General features: G+C 39.9%; 1 protein-coding gene across 3 annotated transcripts in view; it reads right to left on the reverse strand.

Moving 5' to 3' along the window:
- Positions 1-23,728, reverse strand: part of LOC117216331 (serine/threonine-protein kinase 25) — a 115,445-nt gene that overhangs the window by 60,320 nt on the left and 31,397 nt on the right. For 2 of the 3 annotated variants that reach the window (XM_033462969.1, XM_033462968.1), the window contains exon 2: positions 5,429-5,688. The exons of the other annotated variant lie outside the window; for it this stretch is intronic. In XM_033462969.1, the coding sequence (XP_033318860.1) occupies positions 5,429-5,662 (234 nt within the window). In that variant the 5' untranslated portion in view covers positions 5,663-5,688. The remainder of the gene's footprint in view (positions 1-5,428; positions 5,689-23,728) is intronic. 3 annotated transcript variants of the gene reach the window in all.

Below are 23,728 nucleotides of genomic sequence, written 5' to 3' on the forward strand. Positions count from 1 at the left end.
GCGGGGTCGATCATAGGCTAAAATTGTCCGTATGCCGGCCGATTAAACATCGGTGGCAAAAGAAGAACGCGAATATGCATCAGGGACAGAGAGAAGTGGATTTTCCAACTGCCCAACTAGTTTCCCAATGCTTCGACGTGTTGCGCTCGATTCTATTCTGTTTGCGAAACCCTTCATTTCCCAGCAGTTAATGACCAAACGAATCAGAGGAGGAATTGGCATCGAAGAATTTCGGTAAACAACGGAGGAGCGTCAAAATCTGCCTCGAAATCGCTCGTCAAATATTCATCGTGCATCGATAATCGTTCTCGGTTCCCTCGCGTTCATTATGGTGTTTTCCTTTACCTCGTAATATTTCGATTTTCCGTTTATGAAAGCGGAACGGTTAATTTGCCGAGAATTAACGACATTTGCTGGGAGTTAAGTGGGTGGCCAGTGTAATCGTGTTGATTACGACCGAATTCTGTCCACTGATTGTCCAAGCACGTTCTAGGCAACGTAACCAACCAACGCTGTCAGCCGGGGTTGCTCCCGACACGAGAATACCCGTGTAACCCCCATGGAACGACGATGAGGGTGAATTTTCGGATAATAGGGACGTCTCGAGTGGTCGGCGTTAATTAAACGTATCAACGTTTTGATGTTCTTCGTATCTGTACTCGATCGAACTTCTAATAAGGGGAGTGTTAACAAATTTGACGGAACTTTGTCGTAGATAAGTGAACAGGTGAAAAATGTTTTTCCCTTACTCTGCTTCTTTTTCGATATGTTTTAACCAGATCGCGCACGTTTGTGCAAATTTATATTTTTTATCAAGCGTACTGAAAAACAATGATACTTTAACTAAAAATTGTCTCACCTACTAAACATTGAAAATAGTCTGCTGTAACTTTTATATCCGATACGTTTTTTCATATTACACGCGTTCTGTAAATTTTCGCAGTTGCAAATTTCTCGTACACGCATAAACATCCGCAGTCTGATTATTAGTTGGATTTGTCAACGACTCAGTTTTCATCAACTTTACGTTTTACTAATATTCGTGTATCGTAATAAATCGGTTTGAGGTATTTGTTCCGTGTTAAGTGTCTTCTCTTTAATTACGTACGATTTTAGTTTATTGTTACTATTCGCTCTTTCTGTTATTATCATTGTATTAGCACAATATATATTGTGCCATGTACCATCACGCACTTTCACTTTCTTCTCTCTGTTTCAATAGAACAACTTCGTACACCGTTGCAGACAAATTAATCATACGTCTAAAAGTTAAACTACGTACCAAATGTGTTTATAGCGAATGGTACACGTTATTCTCTACACTGATAGAAGTAAAGAGAAAATATTCGATGTAATCGTGACGAGAATAAAAATAAAGAAACATGCTGAAAATCGGATTCGACTGTTCCTGAAGCAATTTGCGTATCGACTAACTTTTAATCAGATGGAGGCTGAAGAACGCGAAAGGGTCGAGAGTTCGATACCTAGAAGGGTGTCTTTTAACGAAAAGAAGCGTTAATCCACTTCTCCTCGATCTATTTAACTGCCTTTGTTCTTCGCCACGTAGCAACACTTTTACCCTCGGTTGGACGCGTTTAATGTTCTCCCCTCTGTCGTACGCCTCTTCTTCCCGACACTTTCGATAGAGGAAATGCAATAAACAATCGCCACCCCTGCCACCTCTATTAAACCAGCAATTTCAACGTTAAAGAGAATATACGATTTACTTGGAAATCGGAGGGAATTTTATTGGCAAACGAGCGATGGGCCCTTTGTTTCTAACGTAGCGTGAAAACCTCGATCCGGATTCTATATCATTCGGACTGATTTATCGCGGAGATTTCGATCGCGATTGAAGGCTGCGAATGATACGGGTACGCGTCCCGCTGCATGATACATAGCTTCATCCAGTAGGCGATTTATAGCAATTCAAGGCAGTCATTTAACACGTTCGTTATAACGAGCGATCGAGTGCTTAATCCTGCAGCTTCATTACTGGCCGTGTTTACCAACGTTAACGAACAGATTTACTTTAACGCGTAAGGATAACCTGCGCGTGCGGTTCTTGATTATCTCGAAAATAAAGGTCTAATTGAGGAACTGCTCGTTCTCCGAGGCATAACAATCCATTATAATTAAAGCCCTTTTTCTTATTAGACGTAACGCGAGACTGGGACGTAGAGACAATGCGTAGAAAATTGTATAGGAGGATAACGCCGTACGATCTTTTCGACATACAAAGTGATCAACGTGTCTTGTTACAAATTTCTCGATTTCACGATATACGTAACATGATTAACGTTATTTATTATAGTCTTTGGGAAACTTAACCGAATAGAAATGTGTGAAAGCTATTGGAAAAAGAAATAGCTTGAAAAAAAGACCGGTGAAGTTACAGATGAGAAATAGTCCAATTTTATCTGAATCTTTCTTAACTTTCGCTACGACTTTTCTCAACAACCTAATGTAATTTTGATTACATAATTTGTTCGATGGATTAGAAAGTTAGGGACCTAGAGGTCTTCGGTATACGATTTTACACCGATAATTGCGTACCTTTCATCGATGTTCCTCTTTCAATTAAAGGTTTTAGAATAAACAATAAATCGCAGTTACCCATCGCAACCGTGCCGCGTGTGTTTCAAAGCACATCCTTTGGAATGCAAAGCCGCGTGGCGACAAGACACGGAGACTTCGGCGATGGACAGTTTAATCTAGTTGTTAATTTATAGCGTTTCGGGCGAGTCCTTTAACACGTTCGTTATCAGAGCCGAATAACACAAAGGACTTAATCTCGCCGGTTCATTTGCATGCAAACCTCTTGAAGCGGCGACCGGAACCGAGACGGAGCCCCGATAGATGCAATTAAGTTATTCGTAGTCCTCCACCCTTTCGTCGTCGAAAAATAAACCGACCGCCTGCCAGCAAACAGGATGCAAATCGTGCCACAGGGAAATTACTTGGTAGGGATGACAGAAGGACAGGGGGAAAAAAAGAAAGAGAGGGGACGAGCGAGAGGGGAGAAGAAATATTCAAACACGCAGAGAGATGAAAAACAATCGAGCAAGTTTTAGAGTAAAAAGACATGCCTCTGCCGCGGAACGAATATCGATGGACCGTCTAGTCAATTCGCGGCAGAAATTGAAGCGAAATTGGATCGCGAATGAAGTAGCAGCACGTGATAGCCATTTTCTGATACCATTCTAGGAATATAGAGTATCGACGATCCTTCTACGTACGAGTATTTTAAAGGGGGAGAAAAAGAAAAATGCAAGAATAAGAAAGAAAAGAATTAAACGATTCGTCGAAGAAAGAGACGTCCAGACAGCCGTTCGCGCATTATCGGTCGAACATAAATCAACGATTCTAATGGAATCACAGGGTTGTTAAAGGCTGCGGTAAATGCACTACATTGTCGCGCAATCGCCGTTTCGCTCGTAAAAATCCTCCACACAGTCTGACAATCGGAGAGGTATACGTCCGAGCCAATGACCCATGCACGCTCGATAATTCCAGTGAAAACGATCGTCGCGGTTTTTCTTTTCTTTTTTTCTTTCTTTTTTTAACGAAACAATAACGTTAACGTTGCTATACGGGACCGTGAAAATGATACGATTGACCTATCCATCTGGTTGTTCGACCAATGTTGACCCATTTCAATTTCAAACACGCGGAGAGGGTCGTGATTCTCGTCCATCTATTCGTCGATGTATCTAACCTGAATACACACGCGAAAATTGAAATTGGAACGTTGCGGCCCGTGCCAGCGAACCAGGCAAATGAAATTCATCGGGCTTGCTGCGAGAGATAACGCGCGTTAACACTTGGACCTTGGGAGAAACCAAGACGTAACGATATAAGAATAGTTGATAAGTTGTCCATGTTTTAATATCATGCTGCGTGTATGTAACGTCTCTACGTTTGAATATTATAGCGATTTTCTTTTTTAATTTCAAGCGAGGGAAAGATACACGTTTGCCACGAAGATCAAATGAGAAGGCAATTTTGGAATCGTTAAAGTTTTCTTCTTGTTCAAATTCTGTTGCTAGTTATATGTTGGAATTAACACTGAGTTTACGAGGTCAAAAATTGTACATAAAAGTGTACATTCGTTGTTATTTCTTTTGTTAGTGCAACTGTAAATATGTAAATTCTTATACCAACAAAAATTGAGAAATCGATTAGTCAGATAATATGAGAAATTAGATAAGGTTAAATGAACAAAAGAAATAACAAGGAATGTACAATTTTAAACTAAAGTTTGGAACCGGTCGTTTAGCCGCGTCTGCTAAAGTTAGCGTTAAACGTAGCGTAATGTGAAATAAAAAGGAGAATCGGGAAGATCTGATAGAAAATAGTAGCGAAAAGGGAGGCTGGTGCATGGCGAACAAGATGAAAACGAAAAGATAAAATAAATTTAGAAGAGACGGTAACGACTGCGTGGCAAGGCGCCCAGCACCTCTGTCAGCGAAATCGTCGCGTTTTCATGCGGTTTCTGCACCGACGAAGATAACTTCCCTTTGCATCGCAAACGCGATTTCCCATCGAGCGGAAAAATTTTTCTTTCCTCGACGACTTCAGCCATGCGAAGAGGAGCGTAGCAGCCTTTCTGGTCGGCGATTGATACAAATCTTTCTGAACGGTGCCAAAAAGAGACCGCGTTTTTCCCTGCAAACTTATATCTAAAGTGTCTCCTTTCTTGTTCTTTCAAAGAACGTTGCAAAAGGAAAAGGCAGGCGATTAGCGTGACGAAAGGTTGGCTAAAATCGCACGTAAATATGAACAAAATTTCGATGAAATTTTGTCGATTGGAATTACGTTTTGTAAGAAATAAGAAAATGTCTACCTTTTTCGAGCGATCGTGTAACAACTGCGATCATCGATGGAAAAGTTGCAGAATGTTAAGAGGAAAATCGTGTTTGCTACTCGAAACGTTCATAATCGATCGGACACGGCTGTAGACGTAACACAGTGAAAAATTCGTTTTACGTTCTCCATGTCGAATAATGGATTTTAACACGATTTCAAGTATTACCGGTTTCGATGCTGTTCCCCTCAGGTGCACGCTTTATCGTAACTGTTCGGCAAGATTACTGTCACTTCGATTAATCGAACAGGTTTCGTTTCATGCAGAAAGCAACAGGTGTATGCGCGAGATTTGTATATCAAACTATTTCGAACAAAACTCGTTCCCTGCTTTTACTGCCTAATGATCGCGCGGGATTGCACAACCGTCTCACGCGGTACCATATACACGGAATTGCAAAAGGAACTTGATAAAACAGAAAATGTGCAACGTTAACGCGTTTGTTCTCGCTAAATTGTGCAATTAATTTACCATTCGCGATGCATTTCGACACGACGGAAAATACCGAAATAACATACATCGTTGGCTACTTGGAAAATATTTTACATTTTCAAGACTTACCGCCCTCGTGTTGAGCGTCTCATTCAGATTGGTGACGTTATTGTTGATGTGGTTGTTGTTGATATTATTGGTCGTGCGGGTTGAATTGTTGTTGCTCGAATGATGATTCGAGTTGTTTCCATTGTTGTGCTTATTGTGCTTGTGCAACACCATAGCGACGAACATTTTGGCCTCCTTTCCCGACCGGTTGGTCGTCAAACGATTTATCGTCCTTTCAGCGATCCTCAATTTCATTCGTTGTCACGGTGCATTCGCGTAAACTGAAACACCGTGAGCGCCGATGCCGATTCGTCCTCAGGGATGCAAATGAACGACAGAGAAAAGTGGATAGATGAATATTACACGTCATCCTTCTTTCGTCGCTGTTATATGCAAACGTAATGATACAATTTTGCAAAATGCGCGTCTCTCTGGAACGCGATCGCGTCCATCTCTCGACGCAACGGGAATAATTTCTGGCTATCAATTTGAATGATTCTCGTTGGGACGGCCGCTCGATGGAAAATTAAATCTCCAGAAAAACGATATTTCTCGAGGGCTGGTTGTCCGCGAGGATAAATCGCGACTCACGCACGCCCAGCTCGTTAATCTCGCGCACGACAAATCCATGCATCGTCCAATTAACGCCCTAACTTATAGCTGGCACGAACAGAAGCGATTATCTCGCGAGATTCAACGCGGATCGGTCCCAGTCACCTACCATTCGCCTAGAATGTATAATCAGCTCGGACTACGTAGTAATGCCGTTGCATCCGAGTAAATTCTGGCGTTCATCATAACGCGCGAATCGTGTCCTGGCAACCTGCAATTCACGGGCTCCCCTTTTTATCGTATCCGTGTGAAATGAACGAGGTTGCTCGAGCCTCGACGTCGTTTTGCACGTGCGAGCACCGAGCACGTGAAGAACGCGACAGCCGACGGCTCGTATCGATTCGTTATAAATAGCCGTGTGCAATCGACTGCGGCCTCCTTCTTCCGCGACTTATCCCTTTCGAACTGCTTGAATATTTTCCTTGCCGAGAATCACCGACAATAGCATTTGCAGAATCGCTAGTTGGGTGCAATGGCGCGTAAAAAATCCGAAATTTCATTGATATTAGGACGCGATAGAGCTAAATCTCTATATTACACGATGTTCGAGCCATTCAGACGACGCATCTTGATCAACCCCATAAGTTGAAAAGTTGCGGAAGATGCTACGAACACTGTTTTCCTAACTATTTTCATCTGACAATGAATCAATTTTCGTCAAACTATGGACTATGCGTTTCTGAGGAATTTAAACATACAAAATGTTCGAGCCACTCAGACGACGCATCTTAATCAACCCCATAAGTTGAAAAGTTGCGCAAGATGCTACGAACACTGTTTTCCTAACTATTTTCATCTAACAATGAATCAATTTTCGTCAAACTATACACTATGCGTTTCCGGGGAATTTAAACATACAAAAATGTGCCAAGATATTCAACGTCCAATATTTACCGATAGAATGGCTGGTTTCAAAATCTCATTAAAGTTGTACATTCTTTGTTGCTTCTTTCGTTCGTCTAACTTTATGTAAATTCTTGTATTATCTGACTAATCGATTTTTGTTAATTTTTGTTAATACAAGAGTTTACAATTTTCGATGAAATATTGAAACCGGTCATTTGACCAAGCCTGATGAACTTAGCATTAATTGTATTTATAAAGAGATGAATTTGCTCAAACGTTAACAATCTTATTAACACGTTTTGTACGAAACCATCGTATATACGTTACTTACGAAGAGATACGAATATTTTGGAAGATAAAACGATGTCGTCGCAGAGAATTACAATCGGCCGTCGTGTTCTGGCTGTTGTTAAAACAGCACGACGACAAATTACCGCTAAGCATTTGACTCGATTACTACCTTAGCAAACACCTGGCGTTCAAGATCATTTATTACCCGCGCTCCGGCTCTACTGGACCCTCCATATTTCATGCGGAATACCGCGATAACGGTTCAATTTTCCTTTTATCCTGACTGTGCTCGGCTTCGTCGGTGGCCCGGTGTTCGAACGGTTCCGTTTTGCGAATTACGCTCGCCGGAATTACGTAAGATACGCACATGGCAATCATCTTAACAGGTAACGCAACGGCGAATAGCGATAATTGGAGTTGGAGAGAGGTACGGGATCTGGGGCGACCCAATTTGATTACAAGGCAATGCTCTAGCCGCAATTATTACCTTGGGGCTAACCGCGTTAGATCGACTAGACAGGACTGCAACCTGCTGCTACATCGGCGTCCATCGAGCAATCGCTTCTCCGACTTGCAACAACTATTCCAATTAACAGTAAACACCACGGTATATCCGAGATCGTGCATTCCCACAGGAGAATGCAACAGTATTGCACAAATTGCACTCGTGTCAAGTTCATCGACGCTGGAACGTGTTTCGTTCTGTAGGAAGCTAAAGGCGGTCGCGAATAACTGACGGTGTACTATAGAGTGTCACAAAAGATGCGTGGAGCAGATTCGTAGAGTGACGTTTGGCTGACAAAGTTTAATCGTTAAAATCTGGGATACCCCACGTATAGCACGATGTTAGCGTTAACGTTGACGCTATAACGGTTGGTTTCGAGAGTAGTCTGCTAGAGCGACTGTTTCTAGTTAATTAATAATAGAAACGTATGTTCACAAACGATCTTATAGAGACGACGCAATAGATTTGAATTTGAGATTAGATTTCTCAAGGAGAGATACATTTATCATTGAATCGATTATTGACTTATTAAAGAATAATAATTACGTACAATGTGAAAGGGTTAAAATTTTCTAAGAAAAAAAACAGCTCCTATGTAATTCGTTAAAATACATACTCGTGGTAAGAAATAGTTGTACCTCGCTATTAAACACCGTACGGTTTCGTTCGTGGCGTAGATAAATTTTCAGGAGTAGGAGCCACAGATATTTTCAACGTTCAGCGAAAATACTCTCCAGGCGAATAAAAAACCAATGATAAATGACTGTCTCCCGTTGGAATTCCGTCCATACGAAACCACGAACTTCCATTTTCACGTGATGTACGAGCACTTTCGTCGACTGGCGCGTACTTTCTTCCGCTCAATGGCTTCCGGTCGCTGGGATTTATTGATAATTGGAAAAGTTACTATCGGCGATCACGATGCACGCAGAATGCACGGTCCATTCCTAGCACGATCCTGTTTTATCCTCTTTCTTTCCAGAACGCTGCTGACCGGATATTTGTGCCGACAATTTGAAACCAGTTAATGAAGTTACCTCGTTCAACTTCCCTATCCCGTGATTCGACGGCTGTTCAAACGGAATCCCACTTTCAAAGTTGCCTCGCGAAACTTTGCAATTATCAAGATTTTAGACGTTTCAGTTTCGAGACAAACTATTTATTTTCTCACCATAAGGTACAGGTCCGAAGTGAATTCACGGAAGGAAAAGCAATCTGAAAGTTTGGTTAACGTTTGCTTTTTGCATCGGAATCGTTGAATTCGTCGCAATTTCTTGATACTGTGACAACATCATTGATGCCATGTTAGGGTCAAACCACGTATAACGTGTATATGCTAGTCCGCGACTCTTCGCGCATTTGTGAGAAATTGAAATGCACGAAAGTAGCAAACAACTTTTCTTAGCTTCTATTCTGTATTTTAGATCATTATCTCGTACGAAAGCAAAAGTCTAATCAGTTTTTTTTCTTTTTTTTTTATTATTTAATCTAATCTCGATTATCGCGTTTCATATGAAATCAGTAGCGTGAACAGAGTCATATCTGTAGATTTTCGGTAAATAAATGACAAATAATAATAATAATAATCGGCAAAGACTTCAACAAGCAACTGACCTTGCTTCGTAAAGATATCGAAATCACCTAATTAAAAGTCCATAATACAGTGGCCGGGGAAAATAAAAACCGTATGGAAGAAAGTACATTAGGTCTGTCACTCGAGATTTAATTACATGTATCACCATCGATTACGAACATTTATCAATTACTTTCTGCGTCAGGTAAGATTTCAGCGTAAAATAGCCACTGATGTTTTGTCGTGAGACAATTTCGAAGAGAGAAGACAGCTCACTTCTCGAAGCTTTTTCTTACGCAAACCTTGGCAAACAGTGGCGGTGTAATTATTGGACGACCAAAAACTGCAGTCTCGAGCAGGGGATCTGATCGTTTTACGAGGGTTTTACGTAGCCGTGAGCCACGAAACTGGTTCGTCGTGGCCGCTCTGTAACGCGAAAGCTTGACTGTCGCGAGTTAATTTCGCGTTAGTTCTCGGTCCTCGAAAACAACGAGCACCGTGACCCGGCTGTCCTGTAAATCTCGTGTTTTATGGTGTCCCGTAAATTATCGCGGCGAATTCACGAAACGCATTAAGAGCCCCGGCGGAAAGGCCGCGCGATAATTATTTCGCGTACGCGATTACGAACAATGTAATAAATAACGATATATACGAAGAAGTATTTTCGCGCGAAGCAGTTTCGTGAATCACGATCTGCACGCAAGTCTGACCACGAACGGTCCGATTCTCCTGCTATGCGCTCAGCGTACGTATGTACGTCTGGTTCGCGTACCGCGAATTATTCTTCCTCCATCGCGTGTCCTTTATTGCTGCTCGTTAACTATAACATTCGCCATTCACTCATGCATTCTATAGTAATTCCTCCTGCATTTTGAAACCTATAGAACCACTTAAATACATTACCGATCGTTCGTTTCTCGACATTTCTAAATTGCTCTAAATATAATCGAACTCGGTGTAACGCGATTAAGATATCGCTAACGCTCTTGTATAACTCAGTTTGCAAAATAACGATAAGATTAGAATGCTTCTTAAAGGAATAATATTAAACAAAAAATGCAAATAAAGAAGATACGAATTCAGCGAAGCGAAAGAAAGTTCAACCGACGAAGAAATCGTAGTAGCAGCCATCGATGGAACTTAATTTTAAGCGAGTCTGAAATACACGCTTCCAGAATTTTCGAACCGAATAAAACCATTCTAACAAGTTACAAATATTTTGTCTTTGTTACTTTTAAGAACGAACAGAAAAGAGTCGAGATAAATTCTGGGTCCGAGGAGTGTTGCGAGCCGAAGAATTAGACGACAGAAATGTTGGACAAGGATTTGAATCTGAATGTGGTTTCTATTCAAACTTTTCGGATCCTTCTTCTCGAACTCTCATACTTGGTGGTAAGATCCCTCTCTCTCTCTCTCTCTCTCTTTCTCTATTACTTTCTGCTAAAGTTGATTTCAATTGGTAAAACGGTGCACAAAAGTCTGCCCGAGGGAACAGGATACGCCGCTCTCTAAAATAAACTCGAGTAAGCCGCCGGTCGCAAGGACAACTGCATAGAACCTACTCGCGACAGATATTCCTACGTAGAGACTTCCTCTCTTTCTCTGTCTCTCCTCGAGCTTCCTTTCTGCAGCTACGCAGATTCACGCAGAACAATCCGTTGCAGAATTTCGCAAAATGTTCACTCGGATGTGAACCGTTTCCCCAGTAAATTTCGAGAATGACGTTTCACGATTCGTAGAGTATGTGGATGACATAGCTCTCGCGGTTAGATACGTTAACTTCATAAAGGAAGGGACTTTTTCGTGGAAAAGTATCAGAGTTTCCCGTAAATAAACCGCGCACGTTTATGCAAGCTCGTGTGTCTGTTAATGGAATTAACCCTTTGCCTTGAAATTTTGTAATATCACCGTTTGAATAAATGAAATTTCATATCAGCAAAGTAATTAATTCCCCGTTGCGGGCAAACTAATTTTCGCTTCTCTATCGATACGAACGTAAGACAAATTTTTCAAAGATTCAGAAGTCAACCTATTAAGTTAGCGATTCGAACCTAAGAATCTCGTACAACCTCTATAGACATATTTTATATTATAATTTTCATATCTCCTACGAATTGATAACAAACTTTAATTAGAAAGCGTAACTGCGTTTCGACATTATCCTCGATAAGATTGATTAGTTTCGCGCTTTATCAGCGTCTCCTTATTAACTCGGAACGAAAGTGCGAAAGTTTCCACTTTGTCGTTAAACTATTTATCTGGTTGGCAACTAAGTGATTGCGGATTTTATCAATACCACCTAATGACAAAGTCCGCAATCACTTAGTTGCCAACCCAATATATACGAACCAGCCGATCCGTCGTTCCTATCGTTTCTTTCGTAGCGGTCCACTGATTTCATTCTATATTTCAGTATGATACAGCGTCGTATCGTTTACAGAAGTTTCCACGAGTTACTGTGTTCGTAACATGACACGTTCGGAGGAAGACACCAGCAGCTCGTGCGAGAATATTGCAAGCCACGGGGTTCAAGTGTGTATCGGGATCAAGGGAATGGAAATATTGGTTCGGAGACTTCTATTCTTTTTACGATATGTTTGAAGACAAATGGGAATATTGCGTAAGAGTATCGAGGATTTGCTGCCGATTGCATTTGGCAGCAAGGGGTTATTGGATCGGTACATCGAAGATTGCATTCGTTTCTTGATTTTCTTTGAAAAACGAAGAAACGTTATGTTGCTTTTATACAAACACGTAGAATACGATTCACTGAAGGTTAGGCTGGAACAAAAGAATCGAAATTGCACGACTGCTTTCAAACAGGCTAAAAGTTCCATCATATGGAAAACAGTTGCAATATTCAAAAGCTGTCGCTGAAAAAACTCGATGAAAATCGATTATTTTACATTTGCATTATTTTGTGATTGAATGCAGTCGCGTAACACGAAAATGTAAACAATCGGCTTTAGCTGGCAGTTGTGCTCGTGCACCAGAGAGTTCTCTTTCTCGTCGACCTTGGACCCTACAGCCTTGAAATGGATCCTACCGGAGAGCGGATTTGCTTGAAACTCTTTTTCTGGAAACGAAATGGAAACGACGGAAGCGCAAGAGGAAGCCGGATATAGACTAAATAAAATAGTGGCTCGATAAAAGAGGCGATTTATTCCGGTCAGGTACTCGATACTCTACAGAAATTTTACATAGCCGACCGAGGTTGTCCAAACATCGACAAGTCTCATGTAATGCTAATGACGGCGAGTAGAATGGGCAAAAATAACAGGACCAGCCTGACGTGTTCCCAACTGGTAAGAATTCATCGTAACTTTACAACGAAGTTTGCACGACGCTCGATCGCGCAACGAGTAATTTATTCTTTGTTAAAAAAAACAATTGACAGAGTCTCCAATTAATAGTAAATCTAAAGATTCGCAAATGCACGTGATATATAAAAATATATAAAATATCCACAGCAAAGTGCACATTACGATATACATATAGTAAGTGGATCAAATCTCTATTTGTATCTCTATTATCAAATCTCTACTTGGATTTCTTTATTTGTAAATAAATTGTTAATCTGCGTAAATATCTGCAGTTTACTAATCGCAGATAAGATACGAAGATTGCTTAAATCGCTGAATTATCCGGAAAATCCGAGAAACGCGAGGAATCCGAGAATTCTCGTGGAAGAAAGTTAGGAACAAACAATCCGTAACAATACGCAAAACGAATTGTCTCAAAGCGAATTCCGCGAGCCAGTGGTCGGTCCATTTGTTTCTTTTTTATTCTTTGAGCCCAACGTGGAAAAAGCAGCTGAAAGAAGAACAGAAGCAAACGGCCAGTAGAAGAGACAAAGAAGTACGCGGGCAGAAGCGAACTAGAACTCTAAGTTCTCGTCAACGGCGCATTGTCTTGATGCACATCGTGGTTCATATTCCACCTGCTACGCTCTCGGAACGCGCATCCAGTGTTACGTGTCCATTTACATAAGCCAACCTATGCCTGAGTTTCTGCGCTGATATATGTGAGTGTGTGGCTGACATGTATGCACCGACATGTGCAAGCGCCGATACGGATGAGTGTCGCGTGTATCTCCACAGCCATCGTTCCATATACGATGACTACCTTTGTCAACCTGACCAACGAGTGAAAAAAAAAAAAATAAAAGAAAGAGAATCACAAAGAGAAAGGAATAATGTGGAGTCGAACATGGTCGGCTCACGATTCATCGTGGAGGAGGCAATATCTCGCGTTATTGAGCAACCTCGATGAAACCATCGACTAAGGACAGGATAGACGTGGCATTAAATGGGACTTCCTGCTTCGCGTTCTAAAATATCGACCTCGAAAAAAATCGGAATGTTTGTCGTGCCTTTTACAATCTATAACGTCGCGTCGCCACGATTGTAATTATGTTAAACTGTAGTTGTATGGCTCGTTAGAAACGCGGTCGGTTTATTCAAACAAAGCTTTAGTTAGCGCTCGATTAAATGAACTTGATCGAATTCGTTTGTCTGAACGTGAAATATCATTATACGTACAAGAAAGCGTAAGTACATAGTAAGGATAATAAGCATTTTGTCGAGCGACAGGTTCGAATAAACGGAAATCTGCCGTACATTAAATACGAATTACGTTGTTAAATAAAACAATGCAAGTAATTAAATCAATAATTGTATATCTTATACTAGAAAGTAAAGCAGAATTGTGTGCGTGATATTAGATCTATATATTTAAGAATTAATTGTTGGACAACGGTATAGGCTTAGAATAATATTATAAAATATTATGACGAATCGCGAAAATCACAATTCTAGTAAAAAAAAAAAATGACTATTTTGATAGCGTGTAATGCTTTCTGAAATATCGTAGAGGGACAGAATCGTATGCTTCGTTGCGATTATAGAATAGAACCCTGTTCTATATTTTATTTATAATTTCATACAAAAGACTTCAGTTTTAATTCAAACCATTACTATACCGAATCGATAACGTCGCGTGCCACACGAAAATAGTATGGGGAGGTCAGGTGAGCCCCGAAACGCGAGACTCGAAAAAGCATTGAATGTCACGTTTACTGTTGTATCTCATCTGTGGTGAAACTACTTTCAGAATAATTGAAGCTAGTTTGTGAATCGATGCTCGAAACACTGGCTTCTTTCTACCTGGTAATCAAATATTCCAAATGTTTTCAATTTCTCTTCGCTTCGATCTGAAACAACGCTGCAATGCTTCCTAAAAGTATTTAAACACTTCCATTGAAAACTTTCATGTATTATATATTATACGTGTGTTGTATGAAACCTTTCAAAATTCCATTAGCGCTCTAATTAGGTTGGTCCGTCATGATCATATCGGTAAAGTTTGAAGCGAATTTTGAAACGTATATAAGAGCTATAAAACATTCGCTGCTGATGTATACTGACTACAACAATTTCCCATACAACGTGTATAATGACTTTAAAGATGAAATTACTGCTAATAGAAGATTCCAAGTAAATGTTGTGGCTTAATATAACGAACAATTCGTTTAATTCGTTCCCATACTTTGACGATCTCTACGGAGGTATGCTCACGATGATGAATATTCTGTAACTTGTATATACACTTTCTAATGTGTTACCAATTTTACCAATATAATCGAGAACAGTCGATCGTTACGGTTGTAACAAGACATGTATCTCAAAATAATTCTAATCCAGATTGGCAACAGTGTTATAATTCGATGTTACAAGCTACTTCTGCTTTGAAGTTGACCTTAGATCCTGTTGATATGTTTACAGAACGCTCGTTGTTACAGCGTTTCGTATGACGCACATAATATGTATAACATATATTCGTAACACGAACTATCGTACGTTTCATTGTTTTTCTTTTAATAGCTTCTATGGATGATTCTCTAACCACGAATATATCCAATTAATCGTATTACAAGGGGTATCGCAATATCGTTGTTTAATATCTATAGCCGACAAGACGTTACCCGATCGATTACATAATGAGGTCAATTACGGAGCACTTTACGATGATAGCTGTACACCTCGCGAATACCTGCAGATCCGATAGCGATATTTCATCGGTGAAAAAGTTCGCGTGCAGGCCACCTGCTTCTCTGCATGATCGAGTTGCACAATCGCCGCAACGTTAATTTCAATTAATAGCACGGGATAATTGATTTGCAAGCTAACCGCAAACGTTCCACCACTTAAATCGTACAAAGGGATTTGGAAATGGAACCGGTCGAAATATCAAGGCAAAAGAATTATCGTCTTTGTTTCGGTTATGACCGAGTTAGCACAACTAATAATCTATCCTATGCTTGATTAACTCGAATAATCTACAGTTCTATTGGCGTACAATCATCCGGTATAGCAAGAAATCGATTTGCTCGATTGAAATTCAAATACAGTAACTCTGATTTAATACAGCCACTTGCGTTCAATACGTGATTTAAATAAAGACGCGTGTTTTCACGATGAATTCATGTTTCCGTCGTGAAAGATGTTTTAGTGTTTAGGAGTTTGTAACGTTCGATAACTCGTAAATTCTCGTCTGATAACAAACTATTTGGCTTGTAATAAGTTCGCACAGTATTGGAAGCGAATTCAGTTATTTTAGTAATTTTTGTTAGTTTATTATTATTACATTTTAGTAATTGATTTAAGAGGCAATATTTTCATAGAAATATGGAATTCCATAAACATCCATAGTCCAATTCTGACAAAAACCGTGCTACTAACCACTGTAATCGTTATCAAAGTTATTCAGATGACATAATTCAAACTGAATAATATAAATTTATCGTCACTCCGCTGCATTTCCTGTGCTATGTCGATGAACATGTGGTGCGCGTTCATGTGCCGGACACATGACACACGATGGTCTCGATTTGACAACGCGCGATTCCACGAACTGACTTGCATCCCAAGTACGCATTAAACGATCCACACAGAGTATGTGTGGCTAGTGTTTGTAAATTGTAGATTTTACGGGCTAGGAAGCTGCAAGCGATGCAATTTCTCTGGATCGAGGTAGTTAATGAATCTCGGGTGGATCAGAAGCGCTTCGTTTGATCGAGTTTTTCCCGACTTCGTGTATATCGAATTTCGCGCAATCTCCTGTCAAAGTGGCTCGGAAAATCGCGTTCAAATAGACAATTTTCTAGCTTCTCAGCAACACACGCGGGCCTCGGTTATTACGCTTGATTCCCTCGTCAAATTCGATTAACTCGAACGACTAACGGAAACGGCCACGCGACCGTTTTACGGGCGGTCAAAATGTTCTGCTTCCCTAAAACGATTCTACGTACCTTACGCGTACCAAGTATCGACATTCCAATGCATAAAGGTTTCATAAGTTTCGCCATAAGAAAAAATGAAACCGGTTCAGAACAAAAGGTGATTCTGATCGGAAGAATGGCCATGCTGGACTTTAAACACAGATTTAAAGAGAACCGCGTTTTAATAAATAGAATAGGGATAATACTGGCATAAATTCGAGGAGCGAAGCAATGCATCCAGCTCGATATTAACGTGGCCATCGGTAAAAACAATGCACAATGTCGTTTAGCGAGCATGATTGCGAATGGCGAGGGAGAATTCCCTGCCGTTACACGGTACCAGTCTTTATGCGGTCGGATTACATGACACAGACCAGGCACATTGTGCTTTCAAACATGCCACTGTGAACACGGCCTAATGGAACGTCCGAGATTAACGAGAGCCGCCATGGCCAACGAATCACGTCGGTTTCGTTAATCCCCTGACTGAATCGATGTTCTCCTAATGATTTATCGTCGATGATAACAATACGTCGTTCGGCCGGCCAAAAACAAAGGCACTTTAAAATAATTGATTTTTCGAGAATTCCATTTTAATTGCGCGACACGGGAACGAATCAACGGCCCTTTGTTCCAAGTTTTGTCGTAGGATACGCTTCGTTTGCGAAACAAGTGTACGAGTATTCGGGACATTTGACTCGTATCGCGTAATGATTTGCCAACAACTTTTTTAACGATATTAAAAAGTTGATAAATCTCAAGTTATTGCGTTTTGTATTATATTATCAATGCTATGTAAGAGTACTGATCAATACTGACAATTTCGAATTCGTGAATTACAAAATTTCGTTAATATTATCGTTGGAATTAATAATATTAATAATATATTAATAAATCGTTGGAAAAGTTTCTTTCGTTTTATAAGGAAATAATGGATGCACAATATTTTTCGTTTTATATTATTTTATCGAATTACATTACAAAATTACAAAATAGCGAACACAACATTCGACAGATTAGGTTTCATGTTTGTATAAAGATGCATCGTTGTAAAAGACGTGTCTGTAAAAGAAAGACACTTTTCAGACAACATAATGTAATAGCGAATTCTCTAGATCTCTTTAAATGTGAAGAAGTATTAATTTTGTCTTGTTCGAATAGCTTCTACGAAGTTGAAGAATACGTGCAATAACTAGAAAGTGTTCAAATGTTTGCACACGGTGGCATAAGTGGTTGGCGAATCGATATTCATCGTCGCGTTTTCGAGGAACGTGCATCACGTGCATCCCACGCCAAGACAAATCTTCTTTTCCTATTTAGCGATGTCTAAAGATCGTTCGACGAGTTACGCGGCAAATCCCATCGCGTGACGATTTCGGTGCCTCGTGTCTGAGCTCTGTGCCAACTTGTGCTCGGCAATTTGTATTATTAGAATCATCGTTTGATTCGTTTCAACCGATCGATTGCTAAACCAATTTAAACTGTTACCAGATGTTCGACAGAAACAATAATTTCTATCGGTTTGATATAAAATACTGCGCCAATGTCTTAGACCCTCTATTAAACAGAATTCTCTCATTTTCACGAAGGAAGATAAAAATACTTGACCTTATTTTTAATCATTCATTGTTCATTAAAATTTCTATAATTTTACAAGGTTTGTTAAATGTTTATATTATTTTTCTTGTTTATCGATATATAGGACGAACGAATAAAAATACCAAAGCATCTGAAATAATTCGGCGTTTATCAACTTCGTCAAAAATTGTTTCAAGTGAAATTTACTGTGCTTAAGGAACCTGATCAGATGAGTACATTTTTACGTTACTTTACATTTTACAGCAAAGAACAACGCGAAGCGATATTCTTACGTTTACGTTATCTTTATCCTTCATACGTTAAGTTTGACAAGTTCTAGTTAAAATATCTCCTACGAACCTAATGGTTCTTCGTTATAAACAGGTTGGTACTTATTTTTTGTAGAGAATGTCCAGCTGAATGGACCAATGTTATGCAAAATTCACAAAACCGTTTAAAAAACACAAGACCACCTTTACATCAAAAAAAAAAAAAAAAAAAAATAAGATATTGGAAAATTAAGACGCACTCATCTGACCAGTCTTCCCAAATACAATAAATTTCACTGCAAATATTTTTCGATAAGGTGAATAAATGACGAGTTATTTCAGGTGTTAGTTTTCACTGATTCACCCTACACGTAATTTAAATATACAAAATATAACTCGCACGTTTTATTTTATTTCCGCTGTTATGCTATAACTATACATCGATCTATCTACGCAACAGATACGTTATTTTCGTACACATTTGCAGCAGAAACAGCAAGTTAATAAAAAGTTAAAAATCACTGTTCGTAGATGAGCGAAAGCTTTTGGTGGGTTTCAAATTGCCATGTTGCGAACCAGATAAATTGATTCGCCATGGTAAAAGAACGAGATACCGGACAGTTCGCTCGCGACTTTTTATAAAGCGAAGAACAAACGGGCGGATAACGATGTGGCTGGAATATCGCGGTAAACGAAGGGGAAACGGGTCGACGCGCGGATTATACGGTGGATTTAGCGTTCGTCTGGACGGCCCTTAATCGATGCAGTTTCGAGACGAGCGACAAGTCTAAATGAATCTGTCTCCCGCAAACAATACGTTTCCTCTGCGCGCTCGTATCAACGCGAACAGTGCAAGTCTGCGGAGGATTTCTATAGGCTAGTTTTCATGAATCCTATCGGCGGTCCGCAGAGCCGGACACGTTCTACAATGCGGTCGCATCCGCGCACCGAGTGTTGAAAACATTTTCTGCGACGACGGACGCGTTCCTGTTATCAAACGATTTGTTCGCCAAGCCGCATTTAAATCGTCCTCGAACGGCGATCGTACCTCGAAAACCAAGGAAATTAAAACTCTCGAACGAGGAAGTGGAATTCTGTCAGATGATATAGCAACCACAATATGGAATATGCTTGGGTTTAACGGGAAAATTTTGCCAGCGTATTCTATGGGTCCTACGATCAAGTAAAATATGTTATATAAATATAGATCATTTGAAGCTTTCAAAAAGTTATAGTAAAAATACGAGAGAGAAATACGACAAGTTCTCTTTCTTATTCTTCAAATTTCTCTTCTTAATATTCATACGCTTTCTTATCGCTGATTGTAAGATTCTTCCTTCTTTGCGACCAGAAATTCCCCCTAGAGTCATCCGCAAAATTACGGCAAGATTGCTTCCTGAATGTGGAAATTTTTCTAAGACGCAATTTTATCGCGATAAAGAGCAGCAGAAGAAAGTAACGTCGACCGGAAGTTCACCAAATGATAGATTATTTCCCTCTCCTAATGGAGGTGGACATTGACCACGGAAATAGTTGCAACTAAAAGGAACCTGGGAAAATGTCGCGTAGTCGATAGGACAGGTAATTGACGCAGTTGCTCGAGGCTTTTTTCAAATAAAAAATTCCGTTACATACAAAACCTTGTACAAAAACCGTTTCGAGTCTACTATGGTGTTATAATGATCGATACAATGCGAGGTACGTTCCATACGATAGAAAACCGTGTTACACGAATCACAGTTTAATATTGTGCTGGTTATATCAATTCAGATATGAAAGATAAATCTGTACATGTTTTATACATTACAGTTATTAGTAGGCGTTTAATCATTAGCGCGGATGCTTCTGCAAATTAACGTTTTTAAGATTACAATTAAATAAAGATTTGCTTCGTTCTTTACAAATTATAACGAGTGCTTTACTTTGGATATTTTGTGTATTCTTGCGTGCGTTCTGTATATTTTTGCATATTTAGTGCTCATAAATGCGTAAATAAACGCTGCGAGCACATATAATCGTATGATAGGTATCGCGTTTCCGAAAAAAAGGGAAAAGAAATTGCAAACTTATTTAACGCGTTATACGAGCTTTATCACATTTTACTAATATTCCCACTTTATCGCAATTACTTTACCTAATTCGTGTGTTACGAAGGACCATTATACTTGATATCCAATTTGCAAGTTTCTTTCCACGCTGCATCTTCGTTCATATTGGGGACGAAAGATACTGCAAGATCGAAAGAACATCTGCAGACCCGGAAAAATGCAAAGGCAGTCGGTTATTTTTAAGATAGCTCGTCAGGTCTTCGCGTTATGCGAAACGTACGTAAAATCATAAGACCAAATAGGCGAGCAATATTTTTAGAGAGGCTTTGATCTCAGTGTGCAAACAGTGCATCATCTTGCCCATCTCGTTTCTGTAAACAATCTACGAGCGAAGGCTTCATTTTTAAACACTCAGTAGCTTGCTTCATACAGATTGGCAACTAATTTTTCAAAGTGAATTCCGAATTAATGTCGAACGTTGCGCGAACCAATAGCAATAGGTTGATAAAAATCTGAATAAACTTTGATCGACAGTTTTTACAGTTGAAATGTTTCTCGTGTTAACTATATCCCCGATAATCCAACGAGAATTGATGGGAAAATCGGACGCTCCGATAGTCTCCAGAAATACCTAATGTATCGGGTCAGGTTGTTTCGGTAACCTGCTGGCTGTCAGGCATCTGACGCATTCACGGAATTCGGAATATCGGGGAAAGAGACTCGTCTGCAGCATCTCTCACCTGTCAGTCCAGAATCTAAAAATACGAGCGTGCATATACGTCCGCGATCGATCACAGTGCATCGCACCAGACGTTGCTTTGTGAGCGGCAGCAACATTTACGAACGCAGCAGTCCGAGGCTGCAAATATTTTCCTTCCTAGCCGATAACTCTATAAAAACTGCTTTCTTTCCATAGAAAAGCGATAATTCCTCGAAAACTACTTACCATGTGTTAATTTCTAGCGATTTATACTGCTCGTTCCACCCTTTGCCGATTTATCGAACGATAACTCGCGATGGCTATTCTCTTGTTCTCCTTAAAGGCAGAAGGACCGAAATAAAATGTCGAGTTCAACGTCGTGTATTGAAAACCGTAAAGGGTTAAAGCTTCAGACGTAGAGTTGTATATTTTTCTTGAAATATTACATGGACGCGATCGACTCGTGTTGCGTTGCAACGGCGCGGAAGGATACGACGTAGGAGAGAAATTTTGAAGAACCAGCAACGAGTCGATTTCCAGGCAATTGCAGCTCGATTGCAACAGTCACGAGGTTAGTGGCTCGCGTGTTACTAATGGCCAAGAAAGTTCCACGCACGAAAAATAGCGATCCGGGGTGGTCTTACGGGCACACGTCTTACAGAAAAATCAGATAACACCCACACGCTCTACATGAATCGGCCGATACGGACGACATTATGAATCACAGGAGAAAATTGCTTCGCGAACGTGCTGCTCTAACGTCTACGGATAATTTAGTACCACTTCGATCAATTTCCTCCGTTGATAATTGAGCTTAGAATAGAATATCTCTCACGGATACCTGCGTATATCTGTTTGTATTTTATAAATGAGGAATTAAACGAAGGAAGGAAAAAGAATTAATAAATTATTTGAACGTAATTTAAACATCTATCTAGATATAGCTATGCTCGTGTTGTAACCACTCATCTTCTATAAATTGCATTAACATAGTGATTATGAGAAACATATATCCACTATGAGTAGATAGAACCGATACGAGAGGAATTAATTTAACGATATTAACAAGAATAAAAAGTCGATGTACAGTTGGCCAGAAAAATCTACGTACACCTATCGAATCTTGCGTATTAATGGAAATTAAATCTCGTTTATATGAATTCACAGACGAAGAAATAATTTACATAATTGGAGTTCATATAATAGGATTCTATTAATTCTCTCCATTATCTGTGATTTTTCATTTACGTAATAGGAGTTTATATTATTCAAATAAGTGGGTTCAAGCACTGGGTGTTCATTTAACCGGGGCTAACTAAAATTTCCTTGAAATGAACGAAACTTCGCTGTGTAAACGTTTAGTTCACGAAATTGTTACAAACAGATCTCCGTTTACTTCTTAATAATAAATACGTGTCTCGGTTCAAAGAATACAAGATTTTATACCAAAATTGTCTTTGTTATAACATTTCACAGTTAAGAAACATATGCAAATATTTTTCAGTGACTATATTTGCTCAACAGAAATTTGTTTCATCTTTAGAGACAGGTAGCACGTGCATAGAAGGATATTCGGTCGACATGAACGAACAGTTTCTCGTTTTTGTCTTTCAGAACAGATTTAGTCGTTATATTTTCTTAATAAATAAGTATACCGACATTAGATGGCCCGTCGTTAAATTATAATCAGCTACGGTACCTCGTCGGGCGACGGTTTTATTATCAGACGCTTGACGATCCGGTAAAATAACTCATAGTGTATTAAACGCGTGTAAATATTCTAAACGCGACGCACAAACTCGCGAGCACATTGTATTTCCTTCGTTAACGAACTGACTTCCAGATTTCCTCTATAAATCCTGCAACGTTGAACTCGAATTTCTTCGCGACGCTCCTTGAAAACCACCGGGACAGACTGAAATATCTCTCTCACCCCCAAGAGACGAGGATAAAACGGTACGTCGCTCTCGAGAGGCTCTCGTTGCCTTTCCAGACGCAGAATTTTTGCAAAACGAGACACACGCTAATTCCCCGGAAGCTGCAGTTACGCTGAAAGGTCCAAAGAGAGGCAAACAATTTTCAGTCTCCAACCATTTCTTATCTTCCGGCGATTTTTCTTTTGTTTCCGCGAGGCTATATGTTTCTTCCAACCCCTAGGAGAATCGTCGTGTACGCCAGCGTTTTACGAGTATTATCCAAACTTCTTCCCCATAGAGTATAGAGAGACACCGTAAATCTTGGCCGGTGGGAAGAGCCCCCGTAGAAGGCGGCGAGATGAAAAACGGATCGTAGTAAGCCACTTTATCGGAACTTCCTAAGCTCGATGCAACGTCACATACAAATTCTTATATTTTATCGAACGTCGTTCCAACCTTATGAATCTGATCGAATCTCGTCCTTGTTGAAGCTTCAATAGAATTTGACTATCGAAAATCGACTGCATATACAAGAGCAGACTTGCGTTTTATCAAAAAGATATCACTCGAACATTACGAATTGGGTGAAATTTTGTCCTCGTCAAACTTTCAATAAAATTGATCTTCGATAGTACGGGAGTCGTAGCTTACGATTTAAATTAGACATCGCTCGAACGATGACGACTAACCCTCGTTCTCGTCAG

This window comes from Bombus bifarius, unplaced genomic scaffold, assembly GCF_011952205.1.
Source record: "Bombus bifarius isolate JDL3187 unplaced genomic scaffold, Bbif_JDL3187 scf7180000010271, whole genome shotgun sequence".
NCBI lineage: Eukaryota > Metazoa > Arthropoda > Insecta > Hymenoptera > Apidae > Bombus > Bombus bifarius.